Consider the following 20,665-nt stretch of genomic DNA (forward strand, 5'->3'; position numbering starts at 1 on the left):
CTGAACCCCCGGGATTATGCTCTTACCACCCCACCCACAGATGCTGTCTCTGACCCGCTGAGTTACTCCAGCATTTTGTGGCTATCTTCGGTGTGAACCAGCAACTGCAGTTCCTTCCGACACGCCGAACTCTTACCCCATGGAATGGCCTCTGCCTCCGGGCAGCGCTCCGGCCATAGTGCGCCGTGCGGTCCGCGGGGGTGGGGTGGGGTGGGCTGATATCTCTCGGGTGGGATTGGAGGTATAAGGTCTCAGGACATTGGGGGGGATTGCTCCGCCCTGCGGGTGAAGTTGGGAAGTCGTGGGGTGAGGTGGTCGCTGGCGGGTCCCACTCAACCCCAACCCCTCCCCTCCCCTCCCCCCCGGGCCGCGCAATGGGCTCCGCTGGCCGTTAACGGTCTTCCAGCGTCAGGCCCGGCACGCGAGGGGGCGGGACTAGTGCTAACGGCAGCGGCGCGCGAGGGGGGTCGCGAGTATGGGAGGGGTTGCGAGTATTGGGGGGGTGGGGTGGGAGGGTCGCGAGTATGGGGGGGTGGGAGGGAGGATCGCGAGTATGGGGGGGGAGGGTCGCGGGGTGTGGGAGGGTCGCGAGTATGGGGGGTGGGAGGGAGGGTCGCGAGTATGGGGGGAAGGGAGGGTCGCGAGTATGGGGGGTGGGAGGGTCGCGAGTGTGGGGGGAGGATCGCGGGTGTGGGGGGGGAGGGAGGATCGCGGGTGTGGGGGGGAGGGAGGATCGCGAGTGTGTGGGGTGTTGGGGGGGATGCGGGTGTGGGGGGTCGGGGCTGGCACTAGCGGCGGCGAAGTCGGGGATGCGCGCGTGGCTGTTGCGCGCGACCCGCATCTCGCCCCCTCCCCTCCCCTCCCCTCCCCGCTCCTCCCATCCTCTCTGTGCCCCGCCCCCCGCCCGGTGATGCGCATCCGGTGGGTTGCCCGGCGCCGCAGCGGACGAGTCGGGAGCGGCTTGAGGGGGGGAAGGCTCTTGCTCGGATAGCGGTACCAGGCGTAGCATGCACACCGACCGCTGACTGACTGACGGACTCATTCACTCACTCAGCATGGCCGAGAAAGGGAGACTCAGCTTTACCGGCTCGTCCGGCCTCAACAAACCCGTGCCTATGAACCTCTTTGCCACCTGGGAGATAGACGGCTCCTCGTCCAGCTGCATACCCAGGTACAGGGTAAACGCCGTGTGGGCACGGCTGGCTGGCTGGCAGAGCGCCCGCGGGTTAAAGCTGGCACTGGGCTGGGCTGCAGCTGGGGCTGCAATGCTTGTGTGCATCGTTAAAGACTGGAGCAGTGAGTGAGTGTGGCAGGATCATTTCCCGCAGGGCTGGTGTAGCATTAGGAAGAGGTGCAGAATTAGGGCAGGGTGCGACCAGTTGGCACAAGGTGGCAAGCCCTGCCTGGCAGGGAGGTGAGGCATAGCCGGCGTAAAGAGGGGACTGCCAAGGTATAGGGGTAACAGATCTGCTTGGTAGTGATACAAGCGAGAGGAGGGACACGGCGCGATGTGGTGTTTCCACAATTGGAATTGATACACGAATGTTTTTTTCATGCACGTTCTTCGCAAATCTTCATTGTTTGAAAAGTTTTGTGTTTTAACAGAGGTATGATCTGCAGCTGGGAAGCTTGTAATTTGCTACAGCACACAGATTTAAATGAATGCCTAAACCCGGCATTGGCTGGGGATATCCACTCAATGTTCCGGTATTTAAAAACAATTGTAAAGAAGAATGAGCCACTAACCTCCTGATCGTTGCGGCTTTATAACAATGCGGAAGATTTAAAAACTTTTGAAATATACTTTAAAAAGCACTGTCTTACAATGTTGTATTAAATGGACCTTGGCACTATTTTTTCTTGTGTATTAGACAATAGTTTTGGAATGCCTGTAACCTGTAATTGTTGTACAATAACAGATTTTGTTACTTTCGGTTGGTTAATTATTTAGTAACAGTTTGCTTTCTTTCCAAAGGGCTATTTAGCATGTTAGTCACAGTTAAGAAGCGCAAAGGGCTATTCTGGCATGTTAGTTACAGGGATGAAGTGCAAACTTGACCTATGGACAACTGGAGCAAGAAGTGCTGAAGGGAGAGTATGTGAACAATCTCCGCTCGTGGTTTCATTGACTACTTAAGCTTTTCTTCTTTCTCCCTCCGCAACCCGTCCCTCCTTCCCCCCACAACCCAACCGTAGAAGCAATTGAGTAACATATTTACTGGCAGCCAAATGGTTGACATTTTGGTTTGGCAAAGTACAGCGTATTGAACTGTAGTGTATAATCTTGAGAACCATTGAGAATAATTGAGAACCATTTTATGCACAGATCTAATAAATAATAAATGGTATGTGATTTCAAAATCCCTCTATTTAGATATATTTAGAGGGGACAATTACTCATTATAACTTTCGGAGATCTCTAGTTACTTTTAATATCATATCATATCATATCATATATATACAGCCGGAAACAGGCCTTTTCGGCCCTCCAAGTCCGTGCCGCCCAGCGATCCCCGTGCATTAACACTATCCTACACCTACTAGGGACAATTTTTTACATTTACCCAGCCAATTAACCTACATACCCTGTACGTCTTTGGAGTGTGGGAGGAAACCGAAGATCTCGGAGAAAACCCACGCAGGTCACGGGGAGAACGTACAAACTCCTTACAGTGCAGCACCCGTAGTCAGGATCGAACCTGAGTCTCCGGCGCTGCATTCGCTGTAAAGCAGCAACTCTACCGCTGCGCTACCGTGCCGCCATATTGGAGAAATACAGTGCTCGAGTCATTGAGTCAGCCAGCATGGAAACAGTCCCTTTGGCCCAAGTTGTCCATATCCACCAAGGTGGTTCATCTAAGCTAGTCCCACCTGTTTTTAGCCCATGTTCCTCTAAACCTTTCCTAAACATGAACCTGTCCAAATGTTTCTTTTCAGTGCTGTTATTGTACCTGCCTCAACCACTTTCTCTGGTAAAGCATTCCATACACCTGTGTGAAAAAGTTAGCCTTCAGGTTTCTATCAAATCTTTCCTTTTCATCTTAAACCTAAACATTTAGGAAGGTAATCTAGATTTCCCCTATCCTAGGAAAAATAAAATATACACTAACCCTATCTATTCTTTTCATGATTTTGTAATCTTTTCTAAGATTAGCCCTTAACCTCTTACGCTTCAAGGATTAAAGTCCTATCCTAATCTCTTCCACTAGCTCAGGCCCTCGAATCCTAGGAACCTTCTTATAGACTATAGGCAATAGACAATAGGTGCAGGAGTAGGCCATTCGGCCCTTCGAGCCAGCACCACCATTCAATGTGATCATGGCTGATCATTCTCAATCAGTACCCCGTTCCTGCCGTCTCCCCATACCCCCTGACTCCGCTATCCTTAAGAGCTCTATCTAGTTCCCTCTTGAATGCATTCAGAGACTTGGCCTCCACTGCCTTCCGAGGCAGTGAATTCCACAGATTTACAACTCTCTGACTGAAAAAGTCTTTCCTCCAACGCGTCCAACCCCTTAATAATCTTATATCTTTCAATAAGATCCCCTCTCATCCTTCTAAATTCCAGTGTATACAAGCCTAGCCGCTCCAGTCTTTCAACATACGACAGTCCCGCCATTCCGAGAATTAACCTAGTATGATTTATGGCAGGTAAAAGTAGGATTAACTATGAAAACATGTGCATGCATCTGCCAAAAAGAAGAAACTTTGAATGGAGTGCAACCTTGTCTGGTGTTGTAAAATGCAAAGTAAATAAGTAGATGGTTTTTGCACATCTGTATTTTGAAGAATCTGCCCGGTAGATTGCAAACTATGGGGTTTTCACAATTTCTTTCTGCCAATTATCTCTTCAGAAATAGACTCCATGCCTGGTATTGATCCCCACAGACATTGGTTGCTCTTCAGTATCATACCGTAATGATTTCTCTTTCACAGCAAGTGTTGGGGCATTGCAATCAAATGTATTTCTGGTTTGTCCAAGTGAGGGAATCATCAGATATCGGTAAACATCCAGGCCGATTCCAACAGGAAAAGTCTACAGTGACTAACAAGACGTGTCAGTGATGGCAGAGACATCCAAACACCCCGCAGCTAGTCCAAGAGATCCTACCTGGCCTTTCCAGATAAAACATGTTGAGGCATCTGCTTATCAATACTAGCTGATTCTGGGGGCTGTCTCACTGAGAAATTTTGATCGTTTTGTAAAGTAACGTTGGTAAGGAATGTAGCTCTGATTGCAGTGATTAGTGAGAAATTCTTCATTCTAAGTATTATGTCCAAAGTAAATGAGGCTCAGTTTGTGATGTTGTTGAGCTGCCATTTATGTTTAGATTTATGAAAAAGGTTGCATCTTGATTGCAAGATACAAATGTACTAGGTATGAATAGTAAGTTTTCAGGGATCATTAACATGGATGGTACCGTAGATAGTGATGATTGTTCAAAAATTACAGCAGGATCTTGATCAACGTGGAGAGTGGGCTGAGGAATATGTAATGGTGTGAAATGCGGATAAGTGTGAGGTGTTGCAATTTAGAGTGTCAAACGAGGGCACGACTTGCACAGCATATGGTAGGGCCTGGGGAGTGTTGTAGAAAGAAGAGATCTAGGCAAACAGGCACATAAATGGCATCACAAGTAGATAGGGTGGTCAAGAAAGGCTTTCGGTACATTGGCCTTCATCAGTCAGGTTATTGAGTATAGAAGTTGTATCGTTATTACAGTTGTACAACATGCTGGCGAGGCTGCATTTAGAGTATTGTTCAGTTTGGTCACCTGCTGTAGGAAAGGTGTTTGACAATCATTTGAAAGGATTCCTTAGCACAGGAGGATGAGGGTGATCTTACAGAGGTGCATACAATCATGAAGGGAATAGATGGGGTGAATGCTCAGAGTCTTTTACCCAGAGTAGGGGAATCAAGAACCAGATCACGTAGGTTTAAGGTGAGAGGCAAAAGATTTGATAGGAGCAAAAGTTTCTCACAGAGGGTGGTTGGTATATGGAACAGAGATGGCATCTTGTTTGGCATGGACAAGTTGGGCTGAAGGACGGTTTCTGTGTGGTATGACTCTATTACTCAAACTAAACTTTAATCAAGTTTAATTTGAGGTTGCTCCAAGAAAGAAGCTTAAGATTTCAGTAATAAACTGAGCAATAATTGCAAATTTCTTTGCAGCGCATGTTCAGAAATGCAGTGGCTATATTTCTATTGTCATGGTTTTATATGGCAGAGCGGTGAAGTTTTCACATTCTTTAATACATCGTGGGGAAATAATATTGCATTTGTGGGCAAGTGGAGAACCACTTCATGCATAAACCAGTTCTGGTCAAATAGGAAATGCTATGACTTCAGAATTTGTATTTTATTGAGAGACAGATAGGCATTCAAACGCTGAGATCTATGATCTATGATCGGCTGAATAAACATGGATTGCTTAAAGATGGCACCTTAAGCAATTCAGCAATCCCTCTGGTCAGACTAGATTCAAGCTAATTTGTAAATTTGTAACTCCGGGATTGTAAATTTGTAAATTTGTAAATTTGTAAATTTGCTTGAAATTTGCTCCTCATCAAGCAATTTGTAATTTGTAAATTTTTACTGCTGGGCACTAATTTTTGAATACACGAGGAAAGCATCTCATCCATGTTCTTTCATTGATTCATAAAGGAAACAAAATGGAGCAGTGTGGATTTCTCTCCAACAGAATTGCAACTATAGCCCTACACTGTTCCATCTGGTCCAGCCGCCACCTCCAGTTTAAATTCCATTTGGAATATTTTGGAGGACCAAGAACCAAGGCGCAGCAGCTAAAATACTGGGATCTGCATTAAGCTGCAATTGGTCTTGTGTTTTATTTTAAATGTAATTAAGTTTGCTTTATGAATCAATGAAAGAACATGGATGAGATGCTTCCCTCTTGTATTCAAAAATTAGTACCCAGCAGTAAAAAAATATGAATTAGTGTCTGACAACTAATATGCACAGTGAATACTTGTTTTAAAATTTGAATATATTCTGTGACATTTTGAACCCTTTTGTTTTCAGGCCATGGTCTACAGCTTGAATGAATAATCTAGTCTGACAATTCAGAGGCATTGCTGAATTGATTTGATGGTTCAAAGTTTCAAAACTGGATGTTCTTTTGCTCAAATGCATATTATTTTGTCAGGCACTTATTTTGTTTTGCTTTTGTAATAGTATTGCAGTTGTCTGAAAATCAGGTAATTCTTGCAGTGCCATTAATAAACACTTGCATTGAACACAGTTTGTCCAATTCCATAATGAATAAACTAAAGCTTGCAACTTTTTATAGAACCATCATATTTAGTGAATATAGTTCCCAGGTAAAGCTTTTTATTCAGTTGCTTGCAGTCTCTGTCGAGCTATTTTTGATTCAGTAGGGGAATTTTTATTCCATGTCGCTCTAGATATTGAGGTTATTAGACTTGTGTTGGGTATGGACCTTACTTGAGTAAATTGAGTGGTGCAGAGCAACCATGATCTAACTGAATGGCAGATTAGATTCAGAGCTGAATGGCATATTTCTGTTTTTTTTACTGCTAAATTTGCTAAATGAGAGAAATTTTGGTCTTGACACCCCCTCAATGATTAAATCCCAAATAATTGCAGCTCAGAGTTTTAAAATTGATTTAAATTATTGCAAAGACAGGATTCACAGTATGTACAATATAGGGAAGCCAACAGCTAGGGTAACCGTAATTTTATTGTTTTTGTTTTTTAGATGGCATTAGTACAGAGTTCACCAAAGAATTGTTTTTAGTTTGTAAAGCTTTAGCACATCATTTCCTTTTTTTGGGGGGCAGGTGGATGTTTCTCTTCAAATTATGTGATCTGTTTTCATAATCTAACAAACACAGCAGAGAATTTTAAGAGTCTTTAGTTCTCATGAGCAGTATCTAGAAGTAATCCAATAATTCTGGTAAATGGAGGGACTTGCATTTAAATAATAATCTCACGGTTTGCTCAAGTGGTACACAGCAGAAGAATTCGTTTTGAACTTTCGGCACTTTTGTACTGTGGGAAAACACATCAGCCAATTTGCATGTAGCAACGTTTCGCAATTCACAATAAGATCACATTATAGTGATGTTAAATGAGGACATAAATTCCTTGTTGTACTTCAGATTGTGCCTTTTACACCCACCTGAGAGGACAGATGGGACATTGGTTTAACATTACAACTGAAAGTGTCTTAGAAATAGTGCCAGTCTCCATTGTATTTTGACTCTGGTGCCATCAGTGTGTCACCAACCTGCCACTTTTTCACCATTCCATGCTCGCTCGGGTTCATTTGTCTGTCGCCTCATGCACTGTTACACCAAGGGCCGATGCAAGTTTGAGCAACAGCATCTCATCTGTCTAGGTTTGTTCCAGCCTTTGGCTTTTGAAACAAATCTCCAACTTTAGGTAACTTTCTCTTTCCTTCCCTCAATATCATATCTGCCGTTTTTGTGTGTCATCATTTGCCCTGGTTTTGTTTCTCTATTTGTACAGTATGGCATGTAAGGTATATTTTGCAGCATTACACATTGCAACACATTACAAAGATAAAGATGCATAATCTACAATTTAATTACCATGTAAAGCCTTTGTTTTATCCATCCCAACATTCTCTGCTACTGAAAACTAACTTGTTTCCTCTCTCCCAGTTCCGATGAAGGGTTTAGTTTTAGATTAGAGATACAGCCTGGAAACGGGCCCTTCGGCCCACCGAGTTCATGCCGACCAGTGATCCCCGCACATTAACACTACCCTACACACACTAGGGACAATTTAGACATACACCAAGCCAATTAACCTACATACCTGTACGTCTTTGGAGTGTGGGAGGAAACTGAAGACCTCGGAGAAAACCCGCGTGGTCACAGGAAGAACGTACAAACTCCGTACAGACAGCACCCGTAGTCTGGATCGTACCCGGGTTTCAGGTGCTGCAAGCGCTGTAAGGCAGCAACTGGGTTTGAGACTATTTCTCTTTCCACAGATACTGCCTGACTTGCTCAATAGTTCAAACATTACTGTTTTTATTGCAACCTTTGGCCATTATGCTGCCTTCTGTAATTCCCACTCAAACCTATCCATTCTTTTGTAAAAATAATTGCCAGGAAAATAATCTATCCATTTACTATTGCATTTGATGAAAGACGACATATTCAATGAAAGGCCACATGTGCTTTTAACTTTATTGATGGTAAGATGACCTTGCTTCAATCAATGATTAGTTAGAACAAATTGCATGACCTTTTTCCAGGGTTCTTTTTAGTTTAAACGGAATATGTGCTTTTTGTCTCTACCATCAGTTTTGGAGTTTATTATTAAGTTAGCAATATCTGTAATATTTTACCACTTAGGACCTGAAACCTGGTCTGAGACTCAGAAATGCAGAATATATGGAACAAAGACCCAAAGTACAATCTATTGCTAACATTAAACTTTTATGCTTCCTATAGCCGAAACAACAAAAAATTAAAATGAGGAGCCAAAATGAAAAAGAACCCTGTGGTTTATTGTACTTTTCCCAACCACAAAGTGCTCTGCAGGCAATTCAGTACTTTCCTAAGGAGTACTTTTATGGTAGCAGCCAATTTGCAGATTAGCACCATCCCTGAAAAAGGCTTAACTAATCAGGTAACTATTTTTGAGTGTGATAAGTATTGACCAGCTTGCGTTTGAATGCCACATGATCTTCTGTTTCAGAGAGGACAGTCAGAGCTTTGATTAATTGTTGCTTTTTAAAGATGGCACCTGTAATTTGATTTTTCCCTCGAGACTGAAAGTTAACACCACTGATCCAGGGTTACTGCTCATGACCTTGGTTAGTTAAGAATTGAAATTGTTGTATCATAAAATTTATAGCCTTCTAAATAAACTCTGGGGTAGTCATGATGAATACATTTGGCAGCAACATGAGTTCAGAGGAAGTACATTGCACTTTATCCACAACAAATCCTTGTGCCAATTAGCAGCTGGTAGAGTAAATATTATAATAGGTGCTGTTCTGCAATTGGCATCTTTTGAAAATATAGTTATTTGGAACTACTTCCGAAATACTTGCAGCCAAGACTTGAAGTTTCATAGTATTTGAGTACCGAAAGCTCTTGCCTATTTTGTAGAATAATTGAACCCTTTCTGCCTTTCAATAAACTGTACTGGTATGGAACATTTTGTACTTGGATACATACATTCCTTGTACACAGGCTATTATCCAGTACACAACATGGTTTCCTTTCCACTGACAACCTCTTCACACTTTTTAAAAGTGATTATCTTCCAAAGTCTATGCTGAGGAACACAACACCCTTCTGTTAAGATGTTCTGCAGTCCCTTGCTGGTGTTGAGGGATGAGATAAGAGACCCCACCTTATGAATGATAAGGTTGTGGAATTATAATGAATTGTGGAACATTTGCGAAGCAGAAGGAAGCCATTCGGCCTGTATCCATCTTGAATGAACAAGAGCTATTGAGCCTAATCTTACCTTCCAACTTCCAATCTAAAAGTGCGCAAAGCAAGTATATTTGAATGGGGGGGTTCCAGAATCCTATCTCCATTTGAGTAAAACAAACTCTCTTAATTCTTCTACCAGTTCGTTTAATGCTCTGCCCCCTCTGCAAAGGTCCATCCTGTTTATTTTCTTACGCCAATTAAATCTCCCCTCTTTCTGCCCTGTTTGGTGTGCATTTCTTCCTCTGCTGAAATTTTACGGTCCTTGCAGTGTTCTCTTAAATCACGTTGGAAATTCATGCACGCTTCCTTATCTCATGAGAACATAAAAACATAGAAAATAGGTGCAGAAGTAGCCCATTCGGCCCTTCGAGCCTGCACCGCCATTCAATATAATCATGGCTGATCATCCAGCTCAGTAACCTGTACCTGCCTTCCCTCCATACCCCCTGATCCCTTTAGCCACAAGGGCCACATCTAACTCCCCCTTAAATATAGCCAATGAACTGGCCTCAATTACCTTCTGTGGCAGAGAATTCCACAGACTCACCACTCTCTGTGTGAAGAAATGGTTTCTCATCTCGGTCCTAAAAGACTTCCCCCTTATCCTTAAGCTGTGACCCCTGGTTCTGGACTTCCACAACATCGGGAACAATCTTCCCGCATCTAGCCTCTCCAACCCCTTAAGAATTTTATATGTTTCAATAAGATCCCCCCTCAGTCTTCTAAATTCCAGCGAGTATAAGCCTCGTCTATCCAGTCTTTCTTCATATGAAAGTCCTGCCATCCCAGGGATCAATCTGGTGAACAATTGTGTAAAGCATGAATTCCAAAGGTGATGAAGGTTTCTTCCCTGATTGGCTGTTTTTCATATGTGAATTTGGACATTGAATCCATTGTATATTTTAACTATAGTGAAATCACAGTGGTGTGCAATTCTGTTCACATGTGCTCACTTTGTATCAGAATCCTGGATAGTTATGAACAAAAGCAATTTAGTCTCTACCATGAGCATCTTGGTATCTGGGCTATTTGAAATCACTAGACTGAGATCATATCAAAGTAGCAACATTCATGTTTCAGAGGTGGACAGGTTTCAGAGAATAGGAGTTTCAACTGGGAATCTTTCTGGTCTTTGTGTCTAAGGATTTGGTAGAAAAATGTTATTTTTTAAATCCGAATATTGGAATGTGGATTATGTTCTGATCTCTTCATAGCACCAAGAAACCTCAGCACATTTTCATCTACGTAGGAACAATGCTGGAGGAAATACCTTGGAAGACGGAGGAGGGGAAAACAATGTGCTGTATTTTAATCTATTTCCAATTGCCTTGTGTAGGCTGTCATTCCTCAATATGTTGGTGGCTAAAATGCTGACCTTTCAGAATTTGTCTTCTAACACTCTTGAATTATTTTAAATTTTGCTTAGGATGTTGAGTAGGTGGTCTCAATGCATTTGTTGTGTATTAAAGGACATCAATGACTTGACTTCGCTGTAAGGCAATTAAGAAGGCAGTGCTGCTGCCAGAAACTACAAATAATTTAGAAAATCCTGCAGACCGACAATTTAAGGCTCTGTGCATAAAATCTCTCATTTTACCTTTTGTGAAGCATCACTCCCTTGAGGCTAATCCTCAACATTATTCTGTTTAGGATCTGGGTATTTCTGTCGCTGCTGGCATTTACTGCCTGTCCCTAACGCCAATTTTAAAAATTCCAGGTTGTTAACTGTATTCGGCAGGATTTGAGCTTCGGCCGATATACAATACAATACAATACAATACAATATATCTTTATTGTCATTGTACCCAGGGGTACAACGAGATTGGGAATGCGCCTCCCATACGATGCACTAATTTAGGTAATTTAGACAGCAGCAACCCAACGAAACGAACAGTTGTAACAGTTTTGGTCAGGGTAAAGTGCAAGTTGATCTATACTACCAGACCTGTAATATAACTACCACACTACTCCTGTACCTATTCATTGTGTTGTGCAAATTTAAAAAAATGTACATAATGTCTTTTACGCCTGATGCACAGCAATAATTTTGTGTTTGTTGCCTCCTGACCCTTTGTGCCTGTCGCTGCACTGTAAATTTACTTACTGAAAGAGCAGTAAAGTCATTTTTCCTTTCAATGTACAGTTGCTGTGTAATATTTAATATTTGGGTACAAGTAAAACACCTTGCAGAATGACTGGTCATTTGCAAGTGCAATGTTCTATACTTAACTTTTACTTTAGAGGGTAACATTGCAAGTATATCCATATAATTTAAATTATAACATTAACTAATTATGAATTTAACTCGGTATCTACTAAAGAGCGAGGACCAGAACTGAAAGTTGCTAGGTGGTTGTAAAAATTAAGATGGTTCATTAGTGTTGTTCTAGTGGTGTTCAGAAAACCTGCACTGGCCGGTCCCCTGTTGATCTCTAGGGATGTAATTCATGTCTCTGCCAATGTTGCCCATGTTGTTCAAGCAAAGGAAATTGCTGTTGTAGATGGTATGAGGATCTTTTTACACTCGCATTTGCTTGCTCAGAATCTGAAGTGCTGTATTAATTTCTTCTCGTCATTCTGCAACACAATATCTTAACAATCTTGAAATCTTTGTGTACAGTTTCATTTACATGGGCCTTTTGCACATTGGCCATTCAAACATCCTAATCCAAGCTTAGCTTACTTGTCTTTTTATTACACTACACAATATAGAACTGCATCTTTCAGTTTTACTTGGCCAGGACCTGAAAAATCATAGTAGAAACAAGGACACAAAATGCTGGAGCAACACAGTGGGTCAGGCAGCATCTCTGGAGAACATGGATAGGTGACGTTTCAGGTCGGGGTTCTTCTTACCTGACAAACTCCAGCCAGTCTCTGAGTAGGTGTGAATGGCTGCTTGGGGAGGGGTGGATGGGGACGGATCCAGTCTTTGCAAACTGGAGTCAGTCTTTGAATACGTGTGAAGTGGAAAGTGGGGGTAGGGGGTCCCAGGGTTATGTTTCTGTTTCTCGAACCCGCAGTAAAACTCGTTCAAGTCGTTGGTCAGCTGACGATTGTCCAAGGAGCGTGGGGTTTTCCTCTTGTACCTGTGATTTCTTGCAAGCCCTTCCAAACTGAAGAAGCGTCATTAGCTGAGAACTTGCTCCTCAACTTCTCAGAGTACCTTTCCTTGGCAGCTCTGAATCCTCTTCTCAGCTTGTACTTGGCCTGCCTGTAGAGGTCTGTATCCCCGCTCCTGTCGGCGTCATCTTTTGACTGGCGGAGTTGTACGAGTTCTGCTGTGAACCAGGGCTTGTTGTTGAACCAGATCTGGGTCTTCGTGGGAATGCAACTGTCCTCGCAAAAGCTGACATTGGAGAAGCTCCTTTCACAATCTTACAGGTTTTGTTTGATTTGCAGATGCTGCCAGGGGTCTGAAAGACTGCAAACAATCAACTCTTAAATAGAAAGAAGAGAAAGGGTGAATTGAGCAGTTCAGTCTACCTAAAGATGATAGAAAAAGTAAAGTGACATTACACTAGGAAAAGTTTAATCGGCCCGCAGAGAAGCAATTTGGATTATGTTCCTGGAATTTTGAGAGACATTTTGGTAAAATAACAACTCTTTGTAAAATTTCAACCCATGGGATAAAATGGTGTTTTGAAAGCAAAATTGAACAGAAAGTGGTGAATAATCTGTGTTTATTTTTGTGTTCCTGGGTGTCTGTCATTGGAACTATTTCTCTTATTAAAATATATTAATGATCTGGAACATACTATGTCTTCAAATTTTTGGAATGTACAACTCTAATGTAAACCAAGAATCAAATATAGGACGTAGAGACCAGTGAGATTGGCATTTACATGGAAAATAAAATTTGATGCAGAGAAGTGGAAAATGATTTTCATGTTTGAACAGAAAAGCAATACGAACAAACTGCTTCACTTTATTGGATGTAGGAATGAAAGTACTTGTGCTTTACGTGCTAGCAGGGCAGTTAAGATTGATGTTAGAGAAAATGGATCTTTGGATTTATTAGCAGAGTACTAATGCAAGAAGGTACGCTAAAGCATGGGCCTTGGGCTGGATTGTTGAAATAATTTCTCGGAGCTAGGTACAGGTCCTCACCAGCTTATGAATGTTTGACTTGTATAGAGTCTGTGCATATGAAAGAGACATTGGGAGACCAGCGGCATGGATTTACCGCTATTGTGGAGGTTCAGGCACCATCTGCCCTGTGGAACTCAGTTTGTGGCCACATTTTTGACTCATCAACAGTTTGGCTTACGAACAGTTTGCAGGAACAGAGTCCTGCCGTAACCAGGGAATGACCTCTGTTGGCGAGGATATTTTTTCACAAAATGCTGGAGTAACTCAGCAGGTCAGGCAGCATCTCAGGAGAGAAGGAATGGGTGACGTTTCGGGTCGATATTCTAATATTCTGACGAAATTGAAGAAAAGACTTACTGAAATGATTGGAGAAATAAGGAACTTCATTTATCTGGAGAGACCAGTGTAGTAGGATTCTACACAGAACAGAGATTTGATAGAAATATTCAGTATTATGAAAGGATTTGATAAAATTAGAAATAATTTCTAGTGGTACTCTCTATTCTAAGGCTACATTTAATAGGCAGAGATGCAGACACCACCAAAGACCAGTATGTTATGTAGTTATTATGCTCTAGAATACTTTGAAGGGCATTAAATAATAACTTTCAAACAGGTTTAGTTTAGTTTAGAGATACAGCGTGGAAACAGGCCCTTCGGCCCACCGAGTCCGCACCAACCAGAGATCCCCGCACATTACCACTATCCGATAAGAACTAGGGATAATTTACACATACACCAAGCCAATTAACCTACAAACCTGTATGTCTTTGGAGTGTGGGAGGAAATCGAAGATCTCGGAGAAAATCCCACGCGGTCACGGGGAGAACGCACAAACTCCGTACAGACAGCATCCATAGTCGGGATTGGACCCAGGTCTCTGACGCTGCAAACGCTGTAAGGCAGCAACTCTACTGCCGCACCACCATGCTGCCCCCAATTAATAATTGAGTGTTGACTTAATACTTGAAGGGAAAACAAGAAGTAAGAATTTGGGGAACGAATGGGACCATTGGCAAGCTCTTTCAAATTACATATTGCACATACCAGAGGTCATCTCTAAACATGATGGACCATGTGTTTCTGTTGTCTGATTCAAGGTAGGTTTAACCCCTCCCCATAAATTAGCTTGTTCTGCAACTGCTGTTTTATCCTTTCAGGAAGTGTTTAACACGATGAATATATTGGGTGTCTGTTCATTTTTATAAAGAAATTTACTTTAAATAAAATTGGGTTTCCATCTATCATCATGAAAGGTGGATTGGAGATCCAATGGAAATGCAGGAATGCCAATAGCTTTAAAAATGTTATCCCAGAGTCTACTGTGTTCAAGACTAGTTTAAAGGCACTGGAAGATGGGATTTGACAATAAAATGAATGTAAGGTGACTGGTTAACAGCATTTAAAGAGTTGTATATGCCCCCAAATTGTTGCTAAGTGGTGAATAAGGTAACATTTACGGAGTGATTTTAAAAAGGTTCTGAAATATCACCTGATCCTGCAACTATTATGTTTGCAGGATGTTGGTGACTCGACATGGAGTAATAAATTTGCTTTATTCTGTTCTGAAGGTAATCCAGTTTGTGTTTGTAAACTACCTTTGATGCAAAAAAACTATCCTACTTCAAATAAAAATACGGTACCTGCCGATTATGTAAAATATTATTTTGTGTCACTATTTTCCAGCAGTACTGTTTGGCAGAAGGAGAATCAGTGTCACAGCTCCTTTTATATGTGTTGGGGATACTACTTTGTGCAATGCGATCCACTTTAGCATAGGGACCTGTGGAGAGTAATCCTTTGGTGGGTGGCTCCTAAATTGGTGCAATTCAAGACAGCTTCATTATTCCACTGTGAATAAAATGAAAAGAGGAACTTGCATTTTTATATGAATGTTAACAACTCAACATCTCAATGTACTAGAGCCAATTAAGCACTTTTTAAACCATTGTTATTGTTAGAATGATGCTGATATGGATTCACAAACAGAGATTGGTAATCATATCATATATCATATATCATATATATACAGCCGGAAACAGGCCCTTTCGGCCCACCAAGTCCGTGCCGCCCAGCGATCCCCGTACATTTAACACTATGCTACACCCACTAGGGACAATTAAAAAAAAAAATTCCAGCTAATTAACCTACATACCTGTACGTCTTTGGAGTGTGGGAGGAAACCGAAGATCTCGGAGAAAACCCACGCAGGTCACGGGGAGAACGTACAAACTCCTTACAATGCAGCACCCGTAGTCAGGATCGAACCTGAGTCTCCGGCGCTGCATTCGCTGTAAAGCAGCAACTCTATCGCTGCGCTACCGTGCCGCCCTTTTGTAATGACTAGATAATGTTTTTTTTACAAAGGGTGGTTGAGAAATAATTAATTGGCTAGGACACTAGGGAGATAGCACCAGCACTCTCTTTTGGAATCTCTTTTGGAATATTGCCATTAAATCTTTTGTCTACATATGAGGGCAGACAATACCTCTGTTTAATTTTCTTATGAAAGCCGGCACCTTTGCTGTGCACCATTTTCTCGGTATTCCACTGGGAAGTTAATCTAGGTTCTGTGTTTGTTCCATGTTGCAGATCTATGTTGGCATATATTGCAGGAATGCTCGGTATATTTAGTTTGTGAAGTATGATTGATTGAGGGCAATTCAACGTTCTTAATCCACTTTGCAAAAGGCCTCCAAATGTAAATTGACTACTGGATAGAGTGGCAATAAATGCACTAATTCAGTGTTTTTGTGATGGCCTCTTTCAGCATGATGAGATGCAATTGCAAGGTTGCTAAAAGAATACTTATTCTACAATATACAATGTTTTGAAAGGTCAGTTTGCTGAGATGCTGATCAGTGAAAAGTATTGATCAGGAAAATGGGGCTAACTCTGCCGTTCAAGGTATTAATCAGTCACTTCAGTCTGCCAGAGGAGTCAGGCGAGGGTCGTGTTTAAAAAGACAACATTTTCATGCACTGCAAATATTGCAGTAGAATCTGCAATTCCTGCCAAATTGATGGAGATATTCCTTTGGCACACTCATCGGAGAACAAAGAGCAGCCATTGAAACTAATTGATAAAAGAAACACTTGTAAGATTATTCATTTGTGAAGGTTTGTGTGTGTGGGAGACGCAAGATTTTATCTGGAATGGTTGTGGTGGCAGATTTAATCATTTTTTAAAAAGGAATTGGACATGTACATGGAAAGGCAAAAATGTGTGGTGTTGTAGATTTTTGGGCAGTCTTGTTGGATCCGATGTTCTTTGTACTCTAGGTTTCACTGAAGTCGGATGTAGGTTATTATCTAGCTTTTAGTCTTTATGACAAAATATCAAAAGCCGCTGAGCTTGAGGTGCTAGGGATAATGGAACAATTTATCCATTAATATCAGTTTTGAGGTGAATAAGACTTTTTGCACACTCTTATAGTTAGTACTTGCAATTTTGATTTGATGTTCATGCAAGGGTTCTGAGAGGTTCCTGGTATTACTGAATGGTCTCTGTAGAGCTCTTAGGTTCTGACCAAGGTTATTGTTTTGTCTAAGCAGGGTGCCAAGCATGTGAAGCGTACACTTGCTGCTGTCGCTTGGGGAAGAGGGTAATCTGTACCAGATGTAAGTCTAAGACTGTGGCAGTGAATTCATAAGATCATGACTTCTAAAATCAGGCAAACCCAAATCAAATGGGCAAGGGTTGAGTAATTTATTTATAATCATGGGGAACAACAGGAAATTGAACTTGCTGGAAGGGGACGTTTAACTGAAGTATGCAGTGAACTATACGCATGGTAAGTAGAGTTATTAAGACCTCTGGTTACCCTACAGTTTAACTAGTTTTTGGGCAATAAAGTTAGTCTGCTGTTTTATGAGCAGGTTTAGTGATTCCACTCATGAAAGCATATTCAGTGCATTGTAAAAGTCTTTTAAATAAGATGAATTTCCATGGTTTCTTGTGATTTTAAACGTGGATTCAATTTGACAGCATATCGTTTAGGTATCCAAACAGGTGACTCGGCTAATGGCAGTGTCAGTTGGATTTTGCTGAGATAAATGACTTGCTTGATCCTTTGGCCTTTGAAGTTGATCATTAGAACCTGTCCTCTGAGTGCTTATGTACTTAATGTTATAATGATACATGTAAGAAATCAACAGCAAGTTTCTAACTCTGCTGAGACTTGAACATAAAACAGCCCAGGAACAGTCCCTTCAGTCCACAATTTCTGTGCAGAATATGATGTCCAGTTAAACTAATTTCCTCTGGCTGCATGTGATCCATATCCCTCCTGTCCCTTCATGTCCATGTGATCCATATCCCTCCTGTCCCTTCAACCCCATGTGATCCATATCCCTCCTGTCCCTTCGTGTCCATGTGATCCATATCCCACTGGTCCCTTCTTATCCTTTATTCTATCTAAAAGCCCCTTAAATGCCACCATTGTATCTGAAACTTGCCTGTCTTCCATCTTCATACATCCATCATTCCTCTCTGATTTTATTGTAGATTTTCTTTTTAAATTATGAAGTGTTTGTTTGAAAGAACTTGTATTTCCATTGGACGGAGAGCCTCTAAATAGGGGGCAGATTTAAGATTCAATAAATGAGAATGAGAGAATTTTTTTTTACAAAGTTAATTTCAAAAGGTAATTAATACATAGTTGATAATGGGAAATTCGCCGAGCTAAGACAAACAAAAACAGAGGGCTAATTAGAAAGGTCCCTTGAATGCTGACTGGTTGCTGAGCTGGGAACTACCACCTGAACTGTAAGGTTGAGTCTGTGAAAGAACAATAAATATGAACATTATTTGCAGATTGTGATCACAACGTCGATTCTACTGGATAACAATCTTTCCTTTATGCTTCCTCCCCCACCCCATTCACTCACTGGCGAATGATACTCAATGATTTGAGTCCCTACATTGAGAACTATCGTCAGTCATTCAAATGCACAAGCAATTGCCTCAAACCAACACTATACCCCACTTTTTCCATGGTTCTATAGATGAGAGTTAAATTGCTGGATTAGCATCTAAGGACCAGTGCCAAGAATTCAAAACCCACCACAACCATTGGGGATGTTTATATTTTTGTAATTAAAGCAGTAAGACTCAACTAGTATTGATTTAAAAAAAACTGCAAAACTATCAGATTTTATTGGCCATCCAGTTTTTAATTTCCTTCAGAGAGGGAATTTGCCATTTTGGATCCTATCTGGACTAAATGTAACTCCAGGATAATCTTTGTGGTTGATTCTTAAGTGCCTGTTGAGTACTGATTAAGGATGGACAATTTATATGCTAAAATTCTCGTTTGTTTGTTCCTGAACTACAGCCAGAATGGTACACGATAGCGCAACAATTTTAGGCCCACCTTACTCGCCGTCGTCCCTTTGGTGCTAATGGAAGAAGTTTCATTGAAATTGGGTGTTATATTTTTAAAGTTATTCACATTTTAAAGTTTAAATCTATCTCCGAGGGAGGGGGGGGAGGAGAGAGGATAAGGGGGTTTGAGGGGGATGGAGTGGAGGGAGGGGAAGGGGGGGGGGGGAAGGGGGGGAGGGGGAGGGAGGGAGGGGGAGGGAGGGAGGGGGAGAGGAGGAGAGGGGGAGAGGAGGAGAGGGTGCTGCACCAATGCAGGAGAGGTGTGAGCCCAACGGATCCACTTGCTTTAGTAAGTACTAAATTTCTTGCAAGTGACATCCATATCTGGTGAACAAATAACTAAAGGTCCCAAATCTTAGAAAATCCCTGAACTTTTGTTAATAGGACATCTTGTATTCTCCAGGACCATAGTCATATTAAAAAAAAACTATTTTGAAGACATCAGGAATAATAATATTTTTCCACTTAAAATATTTTAAAACTGAAGCTAGGAAAATCATTATATCAGGAGAGTGGGCAGGAAAAAAATAGTTTTATTTTAAGTCAAGGTCAGGATTCTGATAATCTATGTACAGTCTGTCTTCCGAGAGGAAGGCAAACTTGCTTGCTTTTTTCTTTGTTATTTTTGGTGATTTATAAAAAAAATTAACCTTGCCATAGCTAATCTCATCAATTTCTAAATTTATCCAGTGTTATTTTACTATATCCCATAAGAAAATAACTTAAACCACTTTTTCTTTGCCTTTGCAGAGATATTTTTTTGTTTTATGGACCTGCAGTCATACAATTTGCGACTCCTTTGAATGATCATCACTCTTATTACATTGACAATGCTCTGGCTATGTTCAAAGGAAATAGGTGAGATCATTGCAGTTGCCAAACCTTTTCAAGGTTTTCATATTCAATAATCTTTTTAGGTTGGAGATTAGAATTGATCATTTAAGAATATTTGGGGGGGGGGGGAGACAAGGAATTATAGAGTAGAAACAGATTGTCGGGAAATTGTTAGCCTGAAATTAAAGAGAGAATGATTGAGATACTTTAGTTTTCAGCTGATTAGATGCAACTATCATGAATTCATAAAGGGCTATCATGCCTTATGCACTTGATTGAAACATTTAAAGAGCTGTCTTAGCAAAGGGCTGGGCAATCTATGTTATTTATAATGACTTGAAGGAGACATTTGAAGCCCTGAAAACTAAGTAACACAGTTCTAAATGGACTGTAGAAACAAGAGAGACCTGGTATAAATGTAAATAAATCACAGTTGCACTGAGATACAGCCTGGTGAGTCTACACCAATCATGAATTGTTCGTGTAGAATAATCCTACACTAACCTCATTTTATTCTCCCCATGCTCTCATCAAATCCCCCCAGAATCGACCACTCACCTACATTCTAATTACAGGTTTCAGTTGACCTACCAACCCATATATCTTTGGGATGTGGAGGAAAGCAGTGCACCTGAAGGTAATCCATGTAGTCATACACCCAAGGACAAAGTCTGTCTACCCTATCGAGGCACCACATTAGTCGTGCTGAAGATTTATAACTGATTAGGCCACAAGGGAACATAGTCATGGATGGCATGGATGAGTTGCTTCGAGCGGCCATTTCTATGCTGTACAACTCTGGCTCTATGACTAACATGAAAAAATGGTCAAAATCATATGATAAACAGTGAAGTTATTAGTAGATGGTTCAAGGACTAATCCAAAG

At 41.5% G+C, this 20,665-nt stretch overlaps 1 protein-coding gene across 6 annotated transcripts in view; it reads left to right on the forward strand.

Annotated features, from left to right (window-relative positions):
* The first annotated feature begins 935 nt into the window (after positions 1-935).
* pacs2 (phosphofurin acidic cluster sorting protein 2) overlaps positions 936-20,665 on the forward strand; it is a 220,422-nt gene continuing 200,692 nt past the window's right edge. For 5 of the 6 annotated variants that reach the window (XM_078406219.1, XM_078406221.1, XM_078406222.1 and 2 more), the window contains exon 1: positions 936-1,171. In XM_078406219.1, the coding sequence (XP_078262345.1) occupies positions 1,056-1,171 (116 nt within the window). In that variant the 5' untranslated portion in view covers positions 936-1,055. Of the gene's footprint in view, positions 1,172-1,495; positions 1,608-20,665 lie in introns of those variants that run through there. The other variant, XM_078406224.1, reaches the window with a different exon arrangement.

The sequence above is a fragment of the Rhinoraja longicauda genome, chromosome 10 (assembly GCF_053455715.1).
Source record: "Rhinoraja longicauda isolate Sanriku21f chromosome 10, sRhiLon1.1, whole genome shotgun sequence".
Taxonomy (NCBI): domain Eukaryota; kingdom Metazoa; phylum Chordata; class Chondrichthyes; order Rajiformes; family Arhynchobatidae; genus Rhinoraja; species Rhinoraja longicauda.